The sequence below is a fragment of the Sander lucioperca genome, chromosome 18, assembly GCF_008315115.2.
Source record: "Sander lucioperca isolate FBNREF2018 chromosome 18, SLUC_FBN_1.2, whole genome shotgun sequence".
Classification (NCBI taxonomy): domain Eukaryota; kingdom Metazoa; phylum Chordata; class Actinopteri; order Perciformes; family Percidae; genus Sander; species Sander lucioperca.
In genome coordinates, this window is record NC_050190.1 from 8,250,005 (window position 1) to 8,268,991 (window position 18,987).

At 40.9% G+C, this 18,987-nt stretch overlaps 1 pseudogene and 5 gene segments (V, D, J or C); all 6 read right to left on the reverse strand.

The window, feature by feature from the left end:
- LOC116057309 overlaps positions 1-2,663 on the reverse strand; it is a 79,185-nt gene extending 76,522 nt beyond the window's left edge. Inside the window, 2 exon segments of the V gene segment in view lie at positions 2,127-2,444; positions 2,581-2,663. Of these exon segments, the coding sequence occupies positions 2,127-2,376 (250 nt within the window).
- LOC116057303 lies at positions 5-908 on the reverse strand. The segment is given in 2 exon segments: positions 5-460; positions 587-908. Coding segments are annotated over 2 exon segments (438 nt in total).
- A 2,577-nt stretch (positions 2,664-5,240) lies between the features above and the next one.
- On the reverse strand, positions 5,241-6,505 carry LOC116057307. The segment is given in 2 exon segments: positions 5,241-6,227; positions 6,354-6,505. Coding segments are annotated over 2 exon segments (393 nt in total).
- A 126-nt stretch (positions 6,506-6,631) lies between these two features.
- On the reverse strand, positions 6,632-7,191 carry LOC116057310. The segment is given in 2 exon segments: positions 6,632-6,980; positions 7,066-7,191. Coding segments are annotated over 2 exon segments (387 nt in total).
- Positions 7,151-8,882, reverse strand: LOC118493777 (annotated as a pseudogene).
- Positions 8,883-16,410: 7,528 nt separating this feature from the next.
- On the reverse strand, positions 16,411-17,179 carry LOC116057308. The segment is given in 2 exon segments: positions 16,411-16,919; positions 17,046-17,179. Coding segments are annotated over 2 exon segments (393 nt in total).
- Positions 17,180-18,987: the final 1,808 nt, after the last annotated feature.

Genomic DNA, 18,987 nt, shown 5'->3' on the forward strand with positions numbered 1-18,987 from the left:
CAAGTTGTTAGGTGGGTGGTGTCATTGTGCATATAACTCATGGTAACTAGCTTTTACACACCACTGGCTCAGTATACAGATCTGAGTAATGATATACTGAGGAAGGAACACAGCTGTGAGGGAGGTTTTTGTACTGAGGAGCAGTGATATGCAGCACTGTGTAAACTAGCAGCACAGAAGTACACTACACTGCTGTTCAGGCTGAGTTCTTCAATTGTTAATGTGCAGTTTTGGTCTTTATTTGCACCCCCTTCTATCTTCACACCCAGTCCAGCCTCTGGGTTTCCTTCACTGGTTGCTACCATGTATCCCAGGAACTGCAGTTGTCTGTTCGATTGCTTGTACCAGAGGATTCGGTTGTAGCTGTCAATACTGTGTGAGCAGTGGATTTTGGCTGTTTCTTTGGGTTCGTTGAACACATGAGCTGGAGTCTGGTGGACTTTGTCACTGAGAGATGAACCTGTGGAAAAAGCACCAACAGAAAACACACATTTGTATATGAGTGTGAGTCCTCATATAAGTAAAAGAACAAGAATATTAGATAATAAACCTGTACAGATTGTTTTGAAAACGTACATGAACTTACCTGAAACCAGTATGACATTGAGGGCTATGCAGAAGACTATGATCATCTTGTTGTGTTTAAAGACTGAATTTTAGAACCTTGTTATGCGTACTGTGTTTTCATCACTGTAGTTCTACTGAATATTGCTGGGTAAACCCTCCCATCAGGAAATCCAACTTGTTTTAGTCTGGGTGGTGTGATAATGCATTGTCCTCCTCTTGAACTGACACTACACACCACACCACACTGACATACTGTACTGCCCCCTTATGACAGGAAACAATATGACAGAGACCTGAAATGAACCCTGAAATCCAGGCATAACGGTACATTTGAGTATGTCTGTTAGTTAGAAGTAGAGCAGAAGTTTGGCTTTAATTAAGGAAGCAGTGCACTTTTATTTATTTTTTATTTTGTGAGAATGTTAAGTTTGCCCTGACTAGGGCTGCACGATATGAGGAAAATATCTAATTGCGATTGCAATATGATTCACGGTATTGAATTGAATGGTCATGTTTGTATCATTATTCTCATTTTCATTGACTAATATTAAATCTTAAAAAATTAAAATGATTACAGTGTGATTTTTGCAAGGATCTGTACCAAACAAAGATGTTTTCTGTAGTCTGTTAGAATAGGATTTGTAGGCCGGGACATCTCTGCAGCACCACAATACTTCATTCAGAGTGGTTTGACACACATTTAGCCTTTAACAAATATCGCGCCCCTCTGATTTGGATATTGCACTAGTCCATATTGTGATTTGGATAAAATTGCAATTACTAGGTACATTACTGTTTCTATGAACTTTCATGCTTAAACAACATTGAGGTCTTCCAGCACTCTCCCTTTCCTGAATAGGTTTGAAAGTTTTTTGGAATTAAAATGCAATTAAATGATTATTAAGCACGGTGTGAAACCAACAGGGAAATAATTAGAACACAAAACTGTACAAATTTCTGGAAACATGTCCAGTTAGAGTACATGTGGAGTTACAGTCATTGTGACATTATTGATCCTGCAAAGAACATTTCTTTTTCCACGTTGAAATGCTCTTTTGCAGAGCCACTATTACTACAAATAATACTGAATGTAGAACTGAAAAGATAACTGATTAGTTGTCTATTTTGATAATCAGTTTGATTCATTTTTTATTAAAAAGAAGTAAAAAAAAAGTGATTCACTGACATACTGTACTGTCACCTTGTGACAGGTAACTATATAACAAAGACTTAGTGTGAATATTTTCTAGTTTCTTCACTCCTCTGTGACAGTAAACTGAATATCTTTGAGTTGTGGTCATAACAAGACATTTGAGGATGTCATCTTGGGCTTTGGGAAACACATGATTTCTAGCCCAAACAACTAATCAATGAATCTAGAGAACATTCAACAGATGAATCGACAATGAAAATAGTTGCAGCCCTACCTGAATGCTAACAGAAATCTATATGTGCAATTGGTAACAGATATCAGTGTTAGTTTAGAGCTCCCTCTGTAGTCCATCAAAGAGACTGTTATCTTCTATTCACATGAGTTTTTGTGCAGCTGTCTCAGTCACCTGTATCACTGTGTTGACTCACAGCACAAAAATACACTCCACTGTCCTCAGGCAGCAGCTTCTCCACCGTCAAAGATCCAGTCAGAGCATTGCTCTTTGTTGCTGGAAATTTCTCCTCACTGAAGCCACTTTCATATTTATATGGGGGAGTTGGAGTCGTGAAAACAATTTGCTTCATTCCCTCCCCTGGCAGCTGTCTGTACCAGTACATCTGGAAAAAAGTAGCATCCTTAGTGTGACTGCAGTTCATTGTGGCCGACTGACCCTCGGGCCTCCACAGCAGAGGATGCTGGGAGACATCACTCCCATCAATTAGACCTGTGAGGGTAAGAAATAAAAAATAAAACTGTGACCTCATGTTCCAGGACCACCAACAGTCATTATGGTCAGCATCAAATCATTAGTAGCATGTAAAGCTAAAGCAGCAGCTCCTCCTCTAATGTACAGTACCTACAATCCAGAGCAGAGCTGCAGAGACTCTGATCAGACCTGCTGTCACCATTATTGTGTTGTGAGCAAAATGAACTCAAAGACCTGAGTCACTGTCAGTCGGTGATGGGAGGTGTTACAGCAGAGTAGTAGGGGTGTAAATCACAGTAGTTTTATCACAATAACATATTATAGCGATTCTTTGGACAACCATATGATATTTGCTGGTATCTTAGTGTCACGATACACATTCAATTCGGGCCTGCTATCAATATAAGACAATATCATAACCCTATTTAACACAGTTACATTTATAGCAACTCAAAAGGCAACTTAAATATAATTAGTCAGTTTTATAACCAAGCTCTTCCAGGCTTTTAAATTAATAAACTATTCTGGGAGAATCTAAAATAAAGTGGCTTTTTTTTTTTTTTTTTTTTTTACAGGTGATATGTATCAGTATAATATAAAGATTCTTCACTGTGAATGTCCCACTCATGGCATCAGGCTTGGTGGCTGAGAATTTCTCTTTAGTGAAATCTCCAAAATCATGATCATTGTTGTCCAGTCTTGTGAACACGATTAGTTTTATTGTTTCTCCTGGCAGCTGTCTGTACCAGTACATCTGGAAGGAGCCAGAACCCGTGGTGTGGTTCTCTCCCCGTTTTCTCCACAGTATGTCAGTCTGGGTGACATCACTCCCATCAATAAGACCGGAGTGTGAAAAACAGTGTTACCTGAAGTGAACATGTAAACTTGTGTACTGCAGAACATTAGCAGCAATTTTGAACTTGTTGTGTGTTCTGGTTTCTTTGGACTTTACCTTTTATGCAGAGCAGAAATGGTAACAAGCTGATGAGACCGTGTTTGATGTTCTCAATGTTCAGTAGAGGTGTGAATCTTCACTGATGTCCCGATTCAGTTACGATTATCATGTCTTCGATTCGATATCACGATGCGTTAAATACATTTTTCTATTAAAGCCATATAGGATATTTGACTTGACAGAATGCATTAAAGTGGCCATATTATGCTCATTTTCAGGTTCATAATTGCAATTTGAGATTGTATCAGAATAGGTTTACATGGTTTAATTTAAAAAAAACACATTTTTGTTGTACTGCACATTGCTGCAGCTCCTCTTTTCACCCTGTGTCAGGTCTCTGCTTTAGCTACAGAGTGAGACCTCTCAACTTCTGTAACATTTTTGTTACCAACTTTGTGTGGAATACCTGCAGAACAGGGACATGTAAGTAATTCTATACAATTTATTTTGTAGATTAGGATGAATTTGTGTGCGTTCTAGCAGTGTTTTGCCATTGAGAACGGGCCCCTCGTCTCAGCTAGTTACATAGAAAGCCGTGCAGATTTTGAACAGCTCACCCAGAGACTGAAGGCAGGACACATTCAGAAACCCGTATCTCACTCTAAACAGCATGGATGGGTTTTTTTCAGTTTGTATGCGCGTGGAAGCACCAGAGACACAAAATAACACCCCAAATCCCAGAAAAAGTGATTTTTTCATAATATGGGCACTTTAAGATACTGTATAGTTCAATATAATACCGTTTTCTATATTACTTCATATGGTTATGTTTTCATCAAAAAATGCAAGTAGTAAGATATAAACAATCTTTTATTTAACAACATTCTGCAGTGCTCTAATACTAAATAAATTGAATACATAAAACTACAGCACTGAGCACATGGCACTTCCTGAATGTGCAAAACATAACAGAATATGTAAAGAGAAATGTTGTTAGGCCTACATTAAATTGTAAACAGACCGACCCGCGTGAGGTCATTGGGAAGTTGGCAATCAAACGTAAATAAGTGTACATGCATGGAATACAACTGCATTGCTTTTATTTTGAAATTTTGAAGAACAGTTTTTTTGTTGTTGCTTTTTTTTTGTGTGCGAACGTATGCTCTGGTTGCAAGTCGCAATTAAAAAGAAATAGAAGAACTGCGTCGGACCCCTGTGTCGGCGAGCCGCGAACTGAGCTCACGAGAGACGTTAGCATGGAAGTCAGTGAGCCGTTATCCCTATAAAATGTCAGCTCATGGGAAAGAAAGAGGTTGATACAGAGTGCCGAGTTTTTAACCAAACATGGACTTCTAAGTATTTATTTACTGAAGTCAAAGGTAAAGCCGTGTGCTTAGTTTGCGGAGAACAGATCGCTGTGTTAAAGGATTATAATTAGGGTTGGGCATCGTTTGGATTTTAACAATTCGGATTCCAATTCGGATTCTTCCTTTCGATTCCGGTTCTCTGATTTTTTTTAGGGGTGGAGTTGAAACAGTTCAGATGCCTATTTTCACAAATAAGAGGAAAGTTTTTTATTTTGATTCATTGGTGGGTTGCAGTTTTACAGGGCTTTTTTGTGTCAAATAAAGCCCCAGTAGAGCGCTGCTTACTGTGCTCCAAGGCTGCAACACAACAAGTGCCTGGTTGCTTCGGAAATCGGTGATGATTCCAAACGATTCCAATAAAGACACGATTCCGATGGAATCGTAATTTTTGAAACGATTTTAAGTAGGAATCGGTTCTCGATGCCCAATCCTAATTATAATTTGAATCACCACTACAATACTAAACACGCAGAGAAATACAACAACTTGACTGATGCAGAGCGGGCACGGACATCTGAAGCTTTTCTAGTTAAGCTGCAAAAGCAACAAGGCTTTTTTACCAAGCGTCAAGACCAGCTTTGTGATATCCCACAAAATCGCCAAAAACAGTAAGCCATTTTCTGAAGGGGAGTTTATTAAAGAGTGTTTGGTGGACTCTGCTGTGCTAATATGCCCAGAGAAAAAAGAGGCGTTTGAGAACGTGCGGCTTTGCAGGCGGCACATTATTTTATATGTGCTGCCTGAGAGAATTTAGTTTAGCCTATTGGTAAGGCCCTCCCCAACAGTCCCTGTTTCTCATGTGGCCCCTTGGGAAAATTAATTGTCTATCATAGGTCTAGATGAAACGGGTTAGACTACTGAGAATGTTATTTTTCATTTGAATGTTTATGCTGCGGCCGGGAAATTAACGAGCGACATCATTGCGTTATAATCAATTATGGTCGGCCACTGCATCGATGCAGCATCGTCCATGTCCGCTTTACGATGCATCGATTATTTGATTAATTTCAACACCCCTAATGGTCAGAATGTCAGAAAACTGTCAGTGTAGTCACAGAGATAAAGAGTTGCAGGTGGGAGTGTCATATATTGTGTGGCTTCTGATCAAAAGTGTAACTGAGTATTTGTGGTCCTTGAGGTCCCCCTACAGTACAGCAGATAGATAGACTCACTAATAGAGCCAACGGTGCACTGGGGTTTTTGTTCAGCTGTTGAATGTGTCTGTATCACTGTGTTCACTCACAGCACAGAAATACAAGCCTTTATCTTCTGGCTCCAGATTCTTCACTGTGAATGTCCCACTCTCAGCTTCAGTCTTGGTGGTTGAATATTTCTCATCATTAAAGCCTGGCTCAAAGTCCGGTTTGTTGTTTGTAATAGTTAACACTATTAGTTTCATTGTTTCTCCCGGCCGCTGTCTGTACCAGTACATCTGGAAGTAGCTGCCACCCTTGGTGTGGCTGCAGCTTATTGTTGCACTGTCGGTCTCGTTTTTCCACAGTATGTCCGTCTGGTTGACATCACTCCCATCAATTAGACCTGTGTGTTTAACAGTTAATAGGTTAGTAGTTTAAAGTAGGCCGCTTTAAATTCATTGTCACCCTCTGCTGCCAATCTTTAAAGACTGTAACACTGCAGACAATGAGTTCTTAATGTATTATTCACCTTGTATGCAGAGCAGTGATATTAAAAAGCTGAGGCGTCCATGTTTGATAATGTCCATGTTCTAAAACTGAGTGTGTCATATACTGTACGTCTGTTGGTGTGGTTACAGAGATATGAAGAGCTGCAGGTGGGAGTGTCTCTGAGAGTGTGACCTTCTCTGATCCTGTTAGCTGCTCTATCAAAACTCACGTGGTGAATCAAAGTGTAACTGAGTATTTGTGGTCCTTGAGGTCCCCCTACAGTACATGAGGCAATTGTAACAGTTATGTTAACAGTGCACTGGGGTTTTTGTTCAGCTGTTGAATGTGTCTGTATCACTGTGCTGACTGGCAGCACAGAAATACACACCGTTGTCATTTAACGCCAAATTAGAAACGCTGAGGCGGGAATGTTTACGGCCATCTCCGTCAAAACTGATTTTTCCTTTCACGTCGTCCTCGGGGTATTGGCTGTCCAGATTCAGATATCCCAGGAGCTTTAGAGCTTTCTGTTCGTCCTGTTTGTACCAGAGAATTTGATCATAACTTGTTATGCTGTGTGAACAGTTGATCTCACTGGCAACCGATTCACCAGTTGTCTTAATGATAAAAGGAGGTGTTTGGAAGACACGTTTGGTATTAGAGGCACCTGTAGGAAAAAAAAGCAGATGCTATTTTAAACCTACTTTTTAATTATTAGCTGTGCGGTGTCCTACTCAGTTTGAAATGCTCACCCTCATTCCCAGGCAGATGAAGGAAACCTAATATAAAGACCAGAAACATCATAGTTAAGAAGTTCTACTACTGTCTGCTTCCCTTTCAGTTCAGCACCTGTAGACGCAAGCTCATCACTCCCACTGTTAATATAACACAACCAGGGGAGGTGTCAGTTGTCTACATCACAGCTTTCACTTTATCAGCAGAGGATAGCACTGCTGATAGTGTAATCTCTATGGAAGTGGAAGGTTGCAGCTATTTAGTTTGTCTCCCCCTGTAAGTGTGAGAAATACTGCAGGTGTAGGTGAGTGAAGGTTGGGTGAAGTATAGTCTGTATCCTTTGCGTTCCACTTCCAGAGTTGCTCCGGTGCTACGGGAAATTCCGCCGGATGCATGTATTTTCCGTTTCCCTCCGCTTTCTTTGTTATGGAATTTTAAATTTGCTGTATTATTGAGGACTATTCTTGATTGCTCCTCATATCTCTGCAGGGTAAATTATTATTATTAATTAAATCAATTAGACTTGTGTGCATAACAAATGATACACAAACAAACCTTTTATATTCAACACATTTTTGGATTTACTTGATGGTCTGACATAACTTAATAATACAAGAAATACAGTCTTCTGGCTCCAGATTCTTCACTGTGAATGTCCCACTCTCAGCGTCAGGATGGTGGCTGAGAATTTCTCTTTAGTGAAATCATCATGATCATTGTTGCCGAGTCTTGTGAACACGATTAGTTTCATTGTTTCTCCTGGCAGCTGTCTGTACCAGTACATCTGGTAGTAGTCAGCACCCTTGGTGTGACTACAGTTCATTGTTGCATTGTCACCCTGGTCTTTCCAAAGTATGTCAGTCTGGGTGACATCACTCCCATCAATAAGACCTGTGTGTGAAAAACAGTAAACTTAAAAGTGAACATGTTATCTTGTATACAGCAGACCATTTAGTCATTTTGAAATTGTGCTTGTTATCTCTCTAATAGAAGTTTAAGTCAGTAATATTGTGTTCTGGTTTCTTCGGACTTCACCGTTTATGCAGAGCAGAAATAGTAACGAGCTGATGAGACCGTGTTTGATGTTGTCCATGTTCAGAAAGTCAGAAAACTGTCAGTGTAGTCACAGAGATAAAGAGTTGCAGGTGGGAGTGTCATATATTGTGTGGCTTCTGATCAAAAGTGTAACTGAGTATTTGTGGTCCTTGAGGTCCCCCTACAGTACAGCAGATAGATAGACTCACTAATAGAGCCGACGGTGCACTGGGGTTTTTGTTCAGCTGTTGAATGTGTCTGTATCACTGTGTTGACTCGCAGCACAGAAATACAAGCCTTTATCTTCTGGCTCCAGATTCTTCACTGTGAATGTCCCACTCTCAGCTTCAGTCTTGGTGGCTGAGAATTTCTCTTTAGTGAAATCTCCAAAATCATGTTCTGTGTTGCCGAGTCTTGTGAACACGATTAGTTTCATTGTTTCTCCTGGCAGCTGTCTGTACCAGTACATCTGGAAGGAGCCAGAAGAACCCTTGATGTGGTTGCAGTTCATTGTTGCACTCTCCCCCTGTTTTCTCCACAGTATGTCAGTCTGGGTGACCTCACGCCCATCAATTAGACCTGAGTGTGAAAAACAGTTTTACCTGAAGTGAACATGTAAACTTGCGTACTGCAGAACAATAACAGCAATTTTGAACTTGTTATCCCTCTAATAGAAGTTTAAGTCAGTATTGTGTTCTGGTTACCTTTTATGCAGAGCAGAAATAGTAACAAGCTGATGAGACCGTGTTTGATGTTGTCCATGTTCAGAAAGTCAGAAAACTGTCAGTGTAGTCACAGAGATAAAGAGTTGTAGGTGGGAGTGTCATATTTTGTGTGGCTTCTGATCAAAAGTGTAACTGAGTATTTGTGGTCCTTGAGGTCCCCCTACAGTACAGCAGATAGATAGACTTGTTGAATATTTCTCATCATTAAAGCCTGGTTCAAAGTCAGTTCTATTTCGTTTCTACTGCTTTCAGCACCTGGATATCCATCGCACGCATGTGCAGGTCGAGTGTTTGTATCAACAAAGTCACCTGTGACCTGGGTGACGTATGCCCTGTGTATGCACAAAGGGCAGGCCCACCCAGGAAGTGACCTCTTGCATCTTCTCGCGTTGGTAAGCAGGTTTTCGAGTTTCAAACAGGCTTTGGCGTCACTGGGAGTTTTGTTACCTAAACGGGTTGGACCTGTGAATTTACGCCCTCCAACAGACTGCGACTAGCCCCCTTAACACGATTGCACTCATTACATAAGGTAAGACCGATTTTTGAGAAAGAGTTAACGTTGTGTTACGGCCACGCCGCTTGGCCGACTTGTAGTCAGCTGTGTCGGTGTTCACGCTGTTCCTGAGAAGGGCGAAGATACGGGGAGATTCACTCCCGCAAACTTTCTTTTCTTGTAACGGAATGCAGTAGTGGTCTCGCTTTGACTGCGTTCGTTCAAATTCTCCCGGTCAGTCATCGGAGGTTTTTTTTTTTTGTTTTTTTCAGTTGTTGGGTACGCGCTCATAAGTTAATGGCGCGGTGAGTATCATTTACTAGTTATTGTTATTATTGTAGTTGTTAACGCTGTTGGGCTGCTGGCCATTTAGGCTCAGCTTTTGTTTCTTTGTTAAGACGCTATAGCGTGAGATAAGGTTGCCGTTGGCGGCGCGTGCTCGTAGCGTAGCCACCCCATAATTGGATTTTTGTACATAATGGATTTTATTGTGAATTATCTGTAGTCCACAGCAAAAAGACTGACCATGTAAGGAGGTATTGTTTGAGGATTATGATGATACTCATGTTCTGTTAGACAAACTACCAGTCTCAAGTAGTTGCAGAGACATGAAGAGTCGAAGGTGGGAGTGTCATTGCATTAAAGTGTAGATAGATGGGAGTCTAAGTGGTGCAGTAGGTCCTCCTACAGTTAATCACTGTCATGACATGCTACCTGGAATTCAGTTCAGTAACATCGATAAGGCTGAGGGAGACAAATATTACGTGATGTATTTTGTGATGAACCTTGAACAGAATATGGATGGTATTTCTGTACTAAAGAATGTGATGAGAGATTAAGACTTATTACAAAATGTGGGGATGTTTTTTGTTTCTTTTTTAAACCAAAAGATAAACCTGAACAGACTGCAGGAATTAGAACAGTTTGAATATCTGTTTTTTTTTATTTTTATTTTTTATCAGTTCTCTATAGTTCCAGGCTCAGGAGACACTATCTCAAAATTGATGTTCTGCACATCCAAGGTTGTCGACAAATGTTAAACTTTGGGCCTATAACATGACCTCAGATGGGCTCAAAATAGTGTCAAACAAAAAAGGTGATAAAATCTTCAAAGGCTCTGTTCAGATGGAGGCTGGCTGCAGGTGTTTAAGAGACTCAACATGTCTGTCTGTCTGCAGACAAAGGAGAGTTTTTGTATTGACTTGAGGGGAATCTGCAGCACTGTGCTGACGCCAAATTAGAAACGCTGAGGCGGGAATGTTTACGGCCATCTCCGTCAAAGCTGATTCCTTTCACGTCGTCCTCGGGGTATTGGCTGTCCAGATTCAGATATCCCAGGAGCTTTAGAGCTTTCTGTTCGTCCTGTTTGTACCAGAGAATTAGATTATAACTTGTTATGCTGTGTGAACAGTTGATCTCACTGGCAACCGATTCACCAGTTGTCTTAATGATAAAAGGAGGTGTTTGGAAGACACTTTTGGTATTAGAGGCACCTGTAGGAAAAAAAAAAAAAAGCAGATGCTATTTTAAACCTACTTTTTAATTATTAGCTGTGCGGTGTCCTACTCAGTTTGAAATTCTCACCCTCATTCCCAGGCAGATGAAGGAAACCTAATATAAAGACCAGAAACATCATAGTTAAGAAGTTCTACTACTGTCTGCTTCCCTTTCAGTTCAGCACCTGTAGACGCGAGCTCATCACTCCCACTGTTAATATAACACAACCAGGGGAGGTGTCAGTTGTCTACATCACAGCTTTCACTTTATCAGCAGGGTATAGCACTGCTGATAGTGTAATCTCTATGGAAGTGGAAGGTTGCAGCTATTTAGTTTGTCTCCCCCTGTAGGTGTGAGAAATACTGCAGGTGTAGGTGAGTGAAAGTTGGGTGAAGTATAGTCTGTATCCTTTGTGTTCCACTTACAGTTAATCTGAGGAGGCCTCTTTTAATCATGCTGATATCCATGTTGTTAGACACAAACTGCGAGAGTCTCACATAGCCTAGCTATAGAGGCATGAAGAGCTGCAGGTAGGAGTGTCACTGCGTTGCGTGATGGGATCATGTGAGCTGCTCTATACAAATCTACATTGTCATTCGCTATACTATAAGTGGTACTGTCCCCTTACAGACCGTCCCTCCCCTGTAGATTACCTGTACTTTGGATCAGTAACACTAACAAGTCGAGGCCAGATCTGATGACATGATACATTTTACTTTTATTTTGATAAACACATTCATAGACATTTTGTTTAAGCAAAAGATGAGTGACCATCCTGTATTTCATCACTAAACAGTGAGGAAACAGTAATACAAATTATGTATGCATTTACTTACCAGGGACAGTGCACATTAATCAACATTTCAATTTCCACCTCAATGAAATACTTATTTTCGTAACAATCAAGTATCAAAAACTGAGGAGGACACGCTGTTGGATGCTGTCCTCCTCTCCTACTCTTTCTTCAATGCCTAACAAATCTATCTCTTTCTCTCCCTGGCCCTGTCTTTCTGCTTGAGCGGCACTGGTTGAAGCCTGAAAATAGTGTAAACAAATAATAACATAACTAATAAAAATAAATAAAAACATAACTGGTCGGACTGTTGAGCTCTGTTTCAGACTGATACCTCCGGTTCCGTCTGGTCCTCATCCTCAACACGTGCCTTTTTCAGTCGCGGAAAATACTTTTCAATACTCATCTGGATTGAAGCAGCAAACATTCAGTGTAAGAGTAAAAAATGACCTAACATTATTTATAATAAGTTTATTTGATTCACAGCTGCTACATATGTGTTTTGACCTCGACAAGCCAAGTGCATTTTTTTTTTTGTTGGGCTTTTCTGCCTTTAATTGACAGGACAGCTAGGTGAGAGAGAGGGGGAAGACATGCAGGAAATCATCACAGGTCGGACTCGAACCCTGGACCTCTGCGTCGAGGCATGAGCCTCTCGGTTTATGTGCGGCTGCTCTACCCACTGAGCCAACCTGGCCACACCGCCCAACTGCATTTTACCGCAAACTTGCGACTGACAACATTGAATTGAATAGATCGGCCCCATCGTCACGGATGCTCGATCCAGCTATTTGAGTCAGTATCTGATTGGTGCATCTCTACAATACAATAAAATGCATAAATACATTACAGAAGTAGCAGAAGCATGTAAAAACAATGAGAGTATGTAAAGGAAGGTGCCAGAGATGAGGTGGTATTATTACTCATGATAGCAAACTTGGTTTGCTTTAAATTCAATAGGAAGACTATTCCAGTAGTGGTGGCTCTGACTCGAGACCCAAACTTGCTATGTCTGTGATGTACAACACAGTCCCTCTGGTAGTGACCCATGTTTCTTTTTACTATTAAATGCAGACCTTAAAAACAGTTCACTCATGGTGCACCCCACGTGCAAAGGCTCAGTCCTTACCGCAGCGGCTGTGGGTTCGATTCCAACCTGTGGCCCTTTGCTGCATGTCATGCCCCCTCTCCCATTTCCTGTCTTAAGCTGTCCTGTCAAATAAATTCCGCAGAAATAATCTTAAAAAGAAAAGAGTGTAGTGTCAGAAGAGGTCATAATTGTGCCAGAACAGTTGATAAAATCTTAAGTCTCAGTTGGAGGCTGGCTGCAGGTGTTCAAGAGACTCAACATGTTGTCTCTCTGCAGACAGACAAAGGAGAGTTTTTGTATTGACTTGAGGGGAATCTGCAGCACTGTGCTGACTGGCAGCACAGAAATACACACCGTTGTCATTTAATGACAAATTAGAAACGCTGAGGCGGGAATGTTTACTGCCAACTCCATCAATGGTGATTTTTTCTTTCACGTCGTCCTCGGGGTATGGGTGGATCACATTCAGATATCCCAGGAACTTTAGAGCTTTCTGTTCGTCCTGTTTGTACCAGAGAATTTTATCATAATTTTCTATGCTGTGTGAACAGTTCATCTCACTGGCAACCGATTCACCAGTTCTCTTAATGATAAAAGGAGGTGTTTGGAAGACACTTTTGGTATTTGAGGCACCTGTGGGAAAAAACAGACAATATTTTAAATACTGAAATTATTAACTGTGCAGTGTCTAACTCTTTCTATATTATATTTTTTTAATTTCTCACCATTATTTTCCGGCAGATGAAGAAGACAGAATATAAAGACCATAAATATCATGTTAAAAGAAGATGAGATTTGACAGTCAACTATCAGCTCTCCTTTCCAGTCCTGTCAGCTCAGCACCTGTGGAACAGAGTGCATCACTATTACAGTTCAATGAACAGGGGTGGTGTCAGAGAGGGCTCTACATCATAGCTTTATCAGGAAGGAAGTAGCGTCGAGTCAATGGAAGGGTAGGTTGGGATCTAGAGCTGGGCATCGTCAATGATTTCCTGAATTGATCTGATTCCAATTCACAAAGTCCAGATTCGATCACATTTTCTATTCTAATATCAATTAGGGTAGGGAAGTTTAATTTACAATACCAATTTTGCTTGGATATCAAAGATTCTCAGAACTGATGCTGTAAATTGTACTGTAAGCAAGAAGCAGCCCTCAATTCTTTTTTATAATGCACCAGGTTAATGCATTCAGAATTGACCCTTGAAATGTTTGTTTAAAGTACTTTTTACTTAACAAGACTTGATTTCCAAATTGTATTAATCGATGTCAGATCACTTGATCTATCCTCATTTCATTTGTTGAGGTTTGCTACCCCCTGCTGGTGTGAAAAATACGGTAAGTTGCTTGAGTTGGAAGGCTTTGAGGTGTTTTCCAAATTTGACAGATATTTACGTACTGATAGTTATTTCAGATCAGTGCGGCAGTTTGTGGGAGTGTGACATGATTCGGTACCCGCCTCTCCTCTAGAGTTACATATCTTCAGTCATTAGTGTTTTATTAATTCATTATCAGATGTCTGTAACGTTGCGTTTACACCTGCCTCGTTTGGTCCGTTTAAGGGCGTTTTCACACCTGTAGTTCGCTTGTTTTGGTCGGAATCAGTTGGTGAGTTAGTAAACTTGGAGCGATTTGCCCTTGGTCGGTTTGGTTTGGTTTCACACCTGGAAAAATCCAAGCGTACCAAAATGCGTCATTACAAATCAGGCAAGAACGTCCAGCCCTCTTATTGGTCGGATATGTCAGAGGGCGGGAGCAAGAAAGTAAATACAGGGGGAGGTCCTGTGTTCTGGTCTAGTGGTCAAACCAGCTCATTTCATTAAAATTATCAGACGTTGTTTCACAAGAGACGTTACTACATCTGCTCTGGTCACCGAGACTTCGCTCTGCTCTGCCGGCGTGTGTCTCCAATTTTAGCGGCAACTGGTTTGACCACGGAGATACAAGTGGCAGACAGCAAGCTTGACCGCAGTCTATTTCTGTGATGGAAACACTGCAAGCTGCTACAGTTTGCTGCTCTGCTGCATCGCAGATTGCTAAACACACCTGACTACAGGAGACATTAGGTCAGACTTGTGGAGTACATATCAGTTGGTGCGGTTCGAGTACGGATCGCGTTCTCACCACAACTGAACCGCTCCAGAGTTCGATTGAAAGCGTACCGAGACCACCTCTTCAAGCAGGTCTCGGTACGCTTGTTTGGTCCCCTTTTGGTGCGCACCAGAGTTCGATTGCCGCGTTCTCACCTGCCCAAACGAACCGCACCAGCGGGACAAACAAACTCTAGTTCGATTCAACCGAACTAAAGGCTGTCGGTGTGAAAACGCCCTAAAACGAACCCTGGAGCGTGTGGTCAGATAGTCCGGTTTGTTTGGGCTGGTGTGAAAGCTCATCCCAACTCTGGTTTCAGATCAAACAAACAAACTCTGGTCAGCTTGAAAACGGGAGTCTCGGTTCGCTTCCAAGTGAACTAGAGTTTGGTTCACCTCAGGTAAGAATGCGAACCGACCCAAATACAGGAAGTGAACCAAAAACAGAGCGTTTACTAGCCTGCAATGTCAACCTTGCACACAATTGACCACTCATCGCTGGTTGTCTGTGTGACATCATCATCTCACCCCTTCACTCGCCGTCAGTCAGCTGCTCATTGTTTGTCTTCTTCTAAATATTTAACACTAAAGCAGAACCAGGAAACCCGAGACGTTATAAATGTGGTGTAACTCCATTATTTCTGAGACCAGAAGTGTCTGCTTCCTGTTTTGGATATTTTGTCCTATAAACAAGCGACCGTCTCGACCGCGTGACGTGTGTTTACAGTGTTTGGTGATCTTGACATAGTGCAGTGTGAAAGCGAACCGAACCAAATGAAAAATGCAACAATGTTGCAACTTCACCCCCGAATCGCACCGAGAGGAGTGAAAGCGCGTCATCCTGCCAGTGTATTTTAGATTCTAACCACAGACGCATCAAAACAGAACATGGATTTTTTATTATTATTATACTTTGATTATTCTGTGTTCTTCATTCAGTCCCATCACGGCCTGTACTGTTAAGGGACTCTCAGAGGCTTTTAAATAATTATGAATGATTAAAATAATATGTTAACTATTGTCTCATCCATATAGTTTATTTGCACAACAGTCAAATTAACATTAAAACAATTAATATCTCAAAACCTGAATTTTACAATGTCAAACAGGTTAACTGTGCCACTGTGGGGCTGACTCGCAGCACAGAAATACAAGCCTTTATCTTCTGGCTCCAGATTCTTCACTGTGAATGTCCCACTCTCAGCGTCAGGATGGTGGCTGAGAATTTCTCTTTAGTGAAATCATCATGATCATTGTTGCCGAGTCTTGTGAACACGATTAGTTTCATTGTTTCTCCTGGCAGCTGTCTGTACCAGTACATCTGGTAGTAGTCAGCACCCTTGGTGTGACTGCAGTTCATTGTTGCATTGTCGCCCTGGTCTTTCCAAAGTATGTCAGTCTGGGAGACATCACTCCCATCAATAAGACCTGTGTGTGAAAAACAGTAAACTTTAAAGTGAACATGTTATCTTGTATACAGCTGACCATTTAGTCATTTTGAAATGTTGCTTGTTATCTCTCTAATAGAAGTTTAAGTCAGTAATATTGTGTTCTGGTTTCTTTGGACTTCACCTTTTACGCAGAGCAGAAATAGTAACAAGCTGATGAGACCGTGTTTGATGCTGTCCATGTTCAGAAAGTCAGAAAACTGTCAGTGTAGTCACAGAGATAAAGAGTTGCAGGTGGGAGTGTCATATATTGTGTGGCTTCTGATCAAAAGTGTAACTGAGTATTTGTGGTCCTTGAGGTCCCCCTACAGTACAGCAGATAGATAGACTCACTAATAGAGCCAACGGTGCACTGGGGTTTTTGTTCAGCTGTTGAATGTGTCTGTATCACTGTGTTCACTCACAGCACAGAAATACAAGCCTTTATCTTCTGGCTCCAGATTCTTCACTGTGAATGTCCCACTCTCAGCTTCAGTCTTTGTGGCTGAGAATTTCTCTTTGCTGAAATCTCCAAAATCATGCTCTTTGCTGGCGGTACTTGTGAACACTATTAGTTTCATTGTTTCTCCCGGCCGCTGTCTGTACCAGTACATCTGGAAGAAGCCGCCACCCTTGGTGTGGCTGCAGCTTATTGTTGCACTGTCGGCCTCGTTTTTCCACAGTATGTCCGTCTGGTTGACATCACTCCCATCAATTAGACCTGTGTGTTTAACAGTTAATAGGTTAGTAGTTTAAAGTAGGCCGCTTTAAATTCATTGTCACCCTCTGCTGCCAATCTTAAAAGACTGTAACACTGCAGACAATGAGTTCTTAATGTATTATTCACCTTGTATGCAGAGCAGTGATATTAAAAAGATGAGGCGTCCATGTTTGATAATGTCCATGTTCTAAAACTGAGAGTGTCATATACTGTACGTCTGTTGGTGTGGTTACAGAGATATGAAGAGCTGCAGGTGGGAGTGTCTCTGAGAGTGTGACCTTCTCTGATCCTGTTAGCTGCTCTATCAAAACTAGTTGTACAAGTAGTTGCAGAGACATGAAGAGTCGAAGGTGGGAGTGTCATTGCATTAAAGTGTAGATAGATGGGAGTCTAAGTGGTGCAGTAGGTCCTCCTACAGTTAATCACTGTCATGACATGCTACCTGGAATTCAGTTCAGTAACATTGATAAGGCTGAGGGAGACAAATATTACGTGATGTATTTTGTGATGAACCTTGAACAGAATATGGATGGTATTTCTGTACTAAAGAATGTGATGAGAGATTAAGACTTATTACAAAATGTGGGGATGTTTTTTGTTTCTTTTTTAAACCAAAAGATAAACCTGAACAGACTGCAGGAATTAGAACAGTTTGAATATCTGTTTTTTTTTTTTTTTTATCAGTTCTCTATAGTTCCAGGCTCAGGAGATACTATCTCAAAATTGATGTTCTGCACATCCAAGGTTGTCGACAAATGTTAAACTTTGGGCCTATAACATGACCTCAGATGGGCTCAAAATAGTGTCAAACAAAAAAGGTGATAAAATCTTCAAAGGCTCTGTTCAGATGGAGGCTGGCTGCAGGTGTTTAAGAGACTCAACATGTCTGTCTGTCTGCAGACAAAGGAGAGTTTTTGTATTGACTTGAGGGGAATCTGCAGCACTGTGCTGACTGGCAGCACAGAAATACACACCGTTGTCATTTAACGCCAAATTAGAAACGCTAAGGCGGGAATGTTTACGGCCATCTCCGTCAAAGCTGATTTTTTCTTTCACGTCGTCCTCGGGGTATTGGCTGTCCAGATTCAGATATCCCAGGAGCTTTAGAGCTTTCTGTTCGTCCTGTTTGTACCAGAGAATTCGATCATAATTTTCTATGCTGTGTGAACAGTTGATCTCACTGGCAACCGATTCACCAGTTCTCTTAATGATAAAAGGAGGTGTTTGGAAGACACTTTTGGTATTAGAGGCACCTGTGGAAAAAAACAGACAATATTTTGAATACTGAAATTATTAACTGTGCAGTGTCTAACTCTTTTTGGAATATTTTTTTAATTTCTCACCATTATTTCCCTGCAGATGAAGAAGACAGAATATAAAGACCATAAATATCATGTTAAAAGAAGATGAGATTTGACAGTCAACTATCAGCTCTCCTTTCCAGTCCTGTCAGCTCAGCACCTGTGGAACAGAGTGCATCACTATTACAGTTCAATGAACAGGGGTGGTGTCAGAGAGGGCTCTACATCATAGCTTTATCAGGAAGGAAGTAGCGTCGAGTCAATGGAAGGGTAGGTTGGGATCTAGAGCTGGGCATCGTCAATGATTTCCTGAATTGATCTGATTCCAATTCACAAAGTCCAGATTCGATCACATTTTCTATTCTAATATCAATTAGGGTAGGGAAGTTTAATTTACAATACCAATTTTGCTTGGATATCAAAGATTCTCAGAACTGATGCTGTAAATTGTACTGTAAGCAAGAAGCAGCCCTAAATTCTTTTTTATAATGCACCAGGTTAATGCATTCAGAATTGACCCTTGAAATGTTTGTTTAAAGTACTTTTTACTTAACAAGACTAACATTATATAAACATATTTAACATAATAAAAGATTGGTTTTGAAATTGTATTAATCGATGTCAGATCACTTGAACAAAGATTGGTTTTGATTGAGGAATTGATTGTTTTAACCCAGTCCTATTGATATCCTCATTTCATTTGTTGAGGTTTGCTACCCCCTGCTGGTGTGAAAAATACGGTAAGTTGCTTGAGTTGGAAGGCTTTG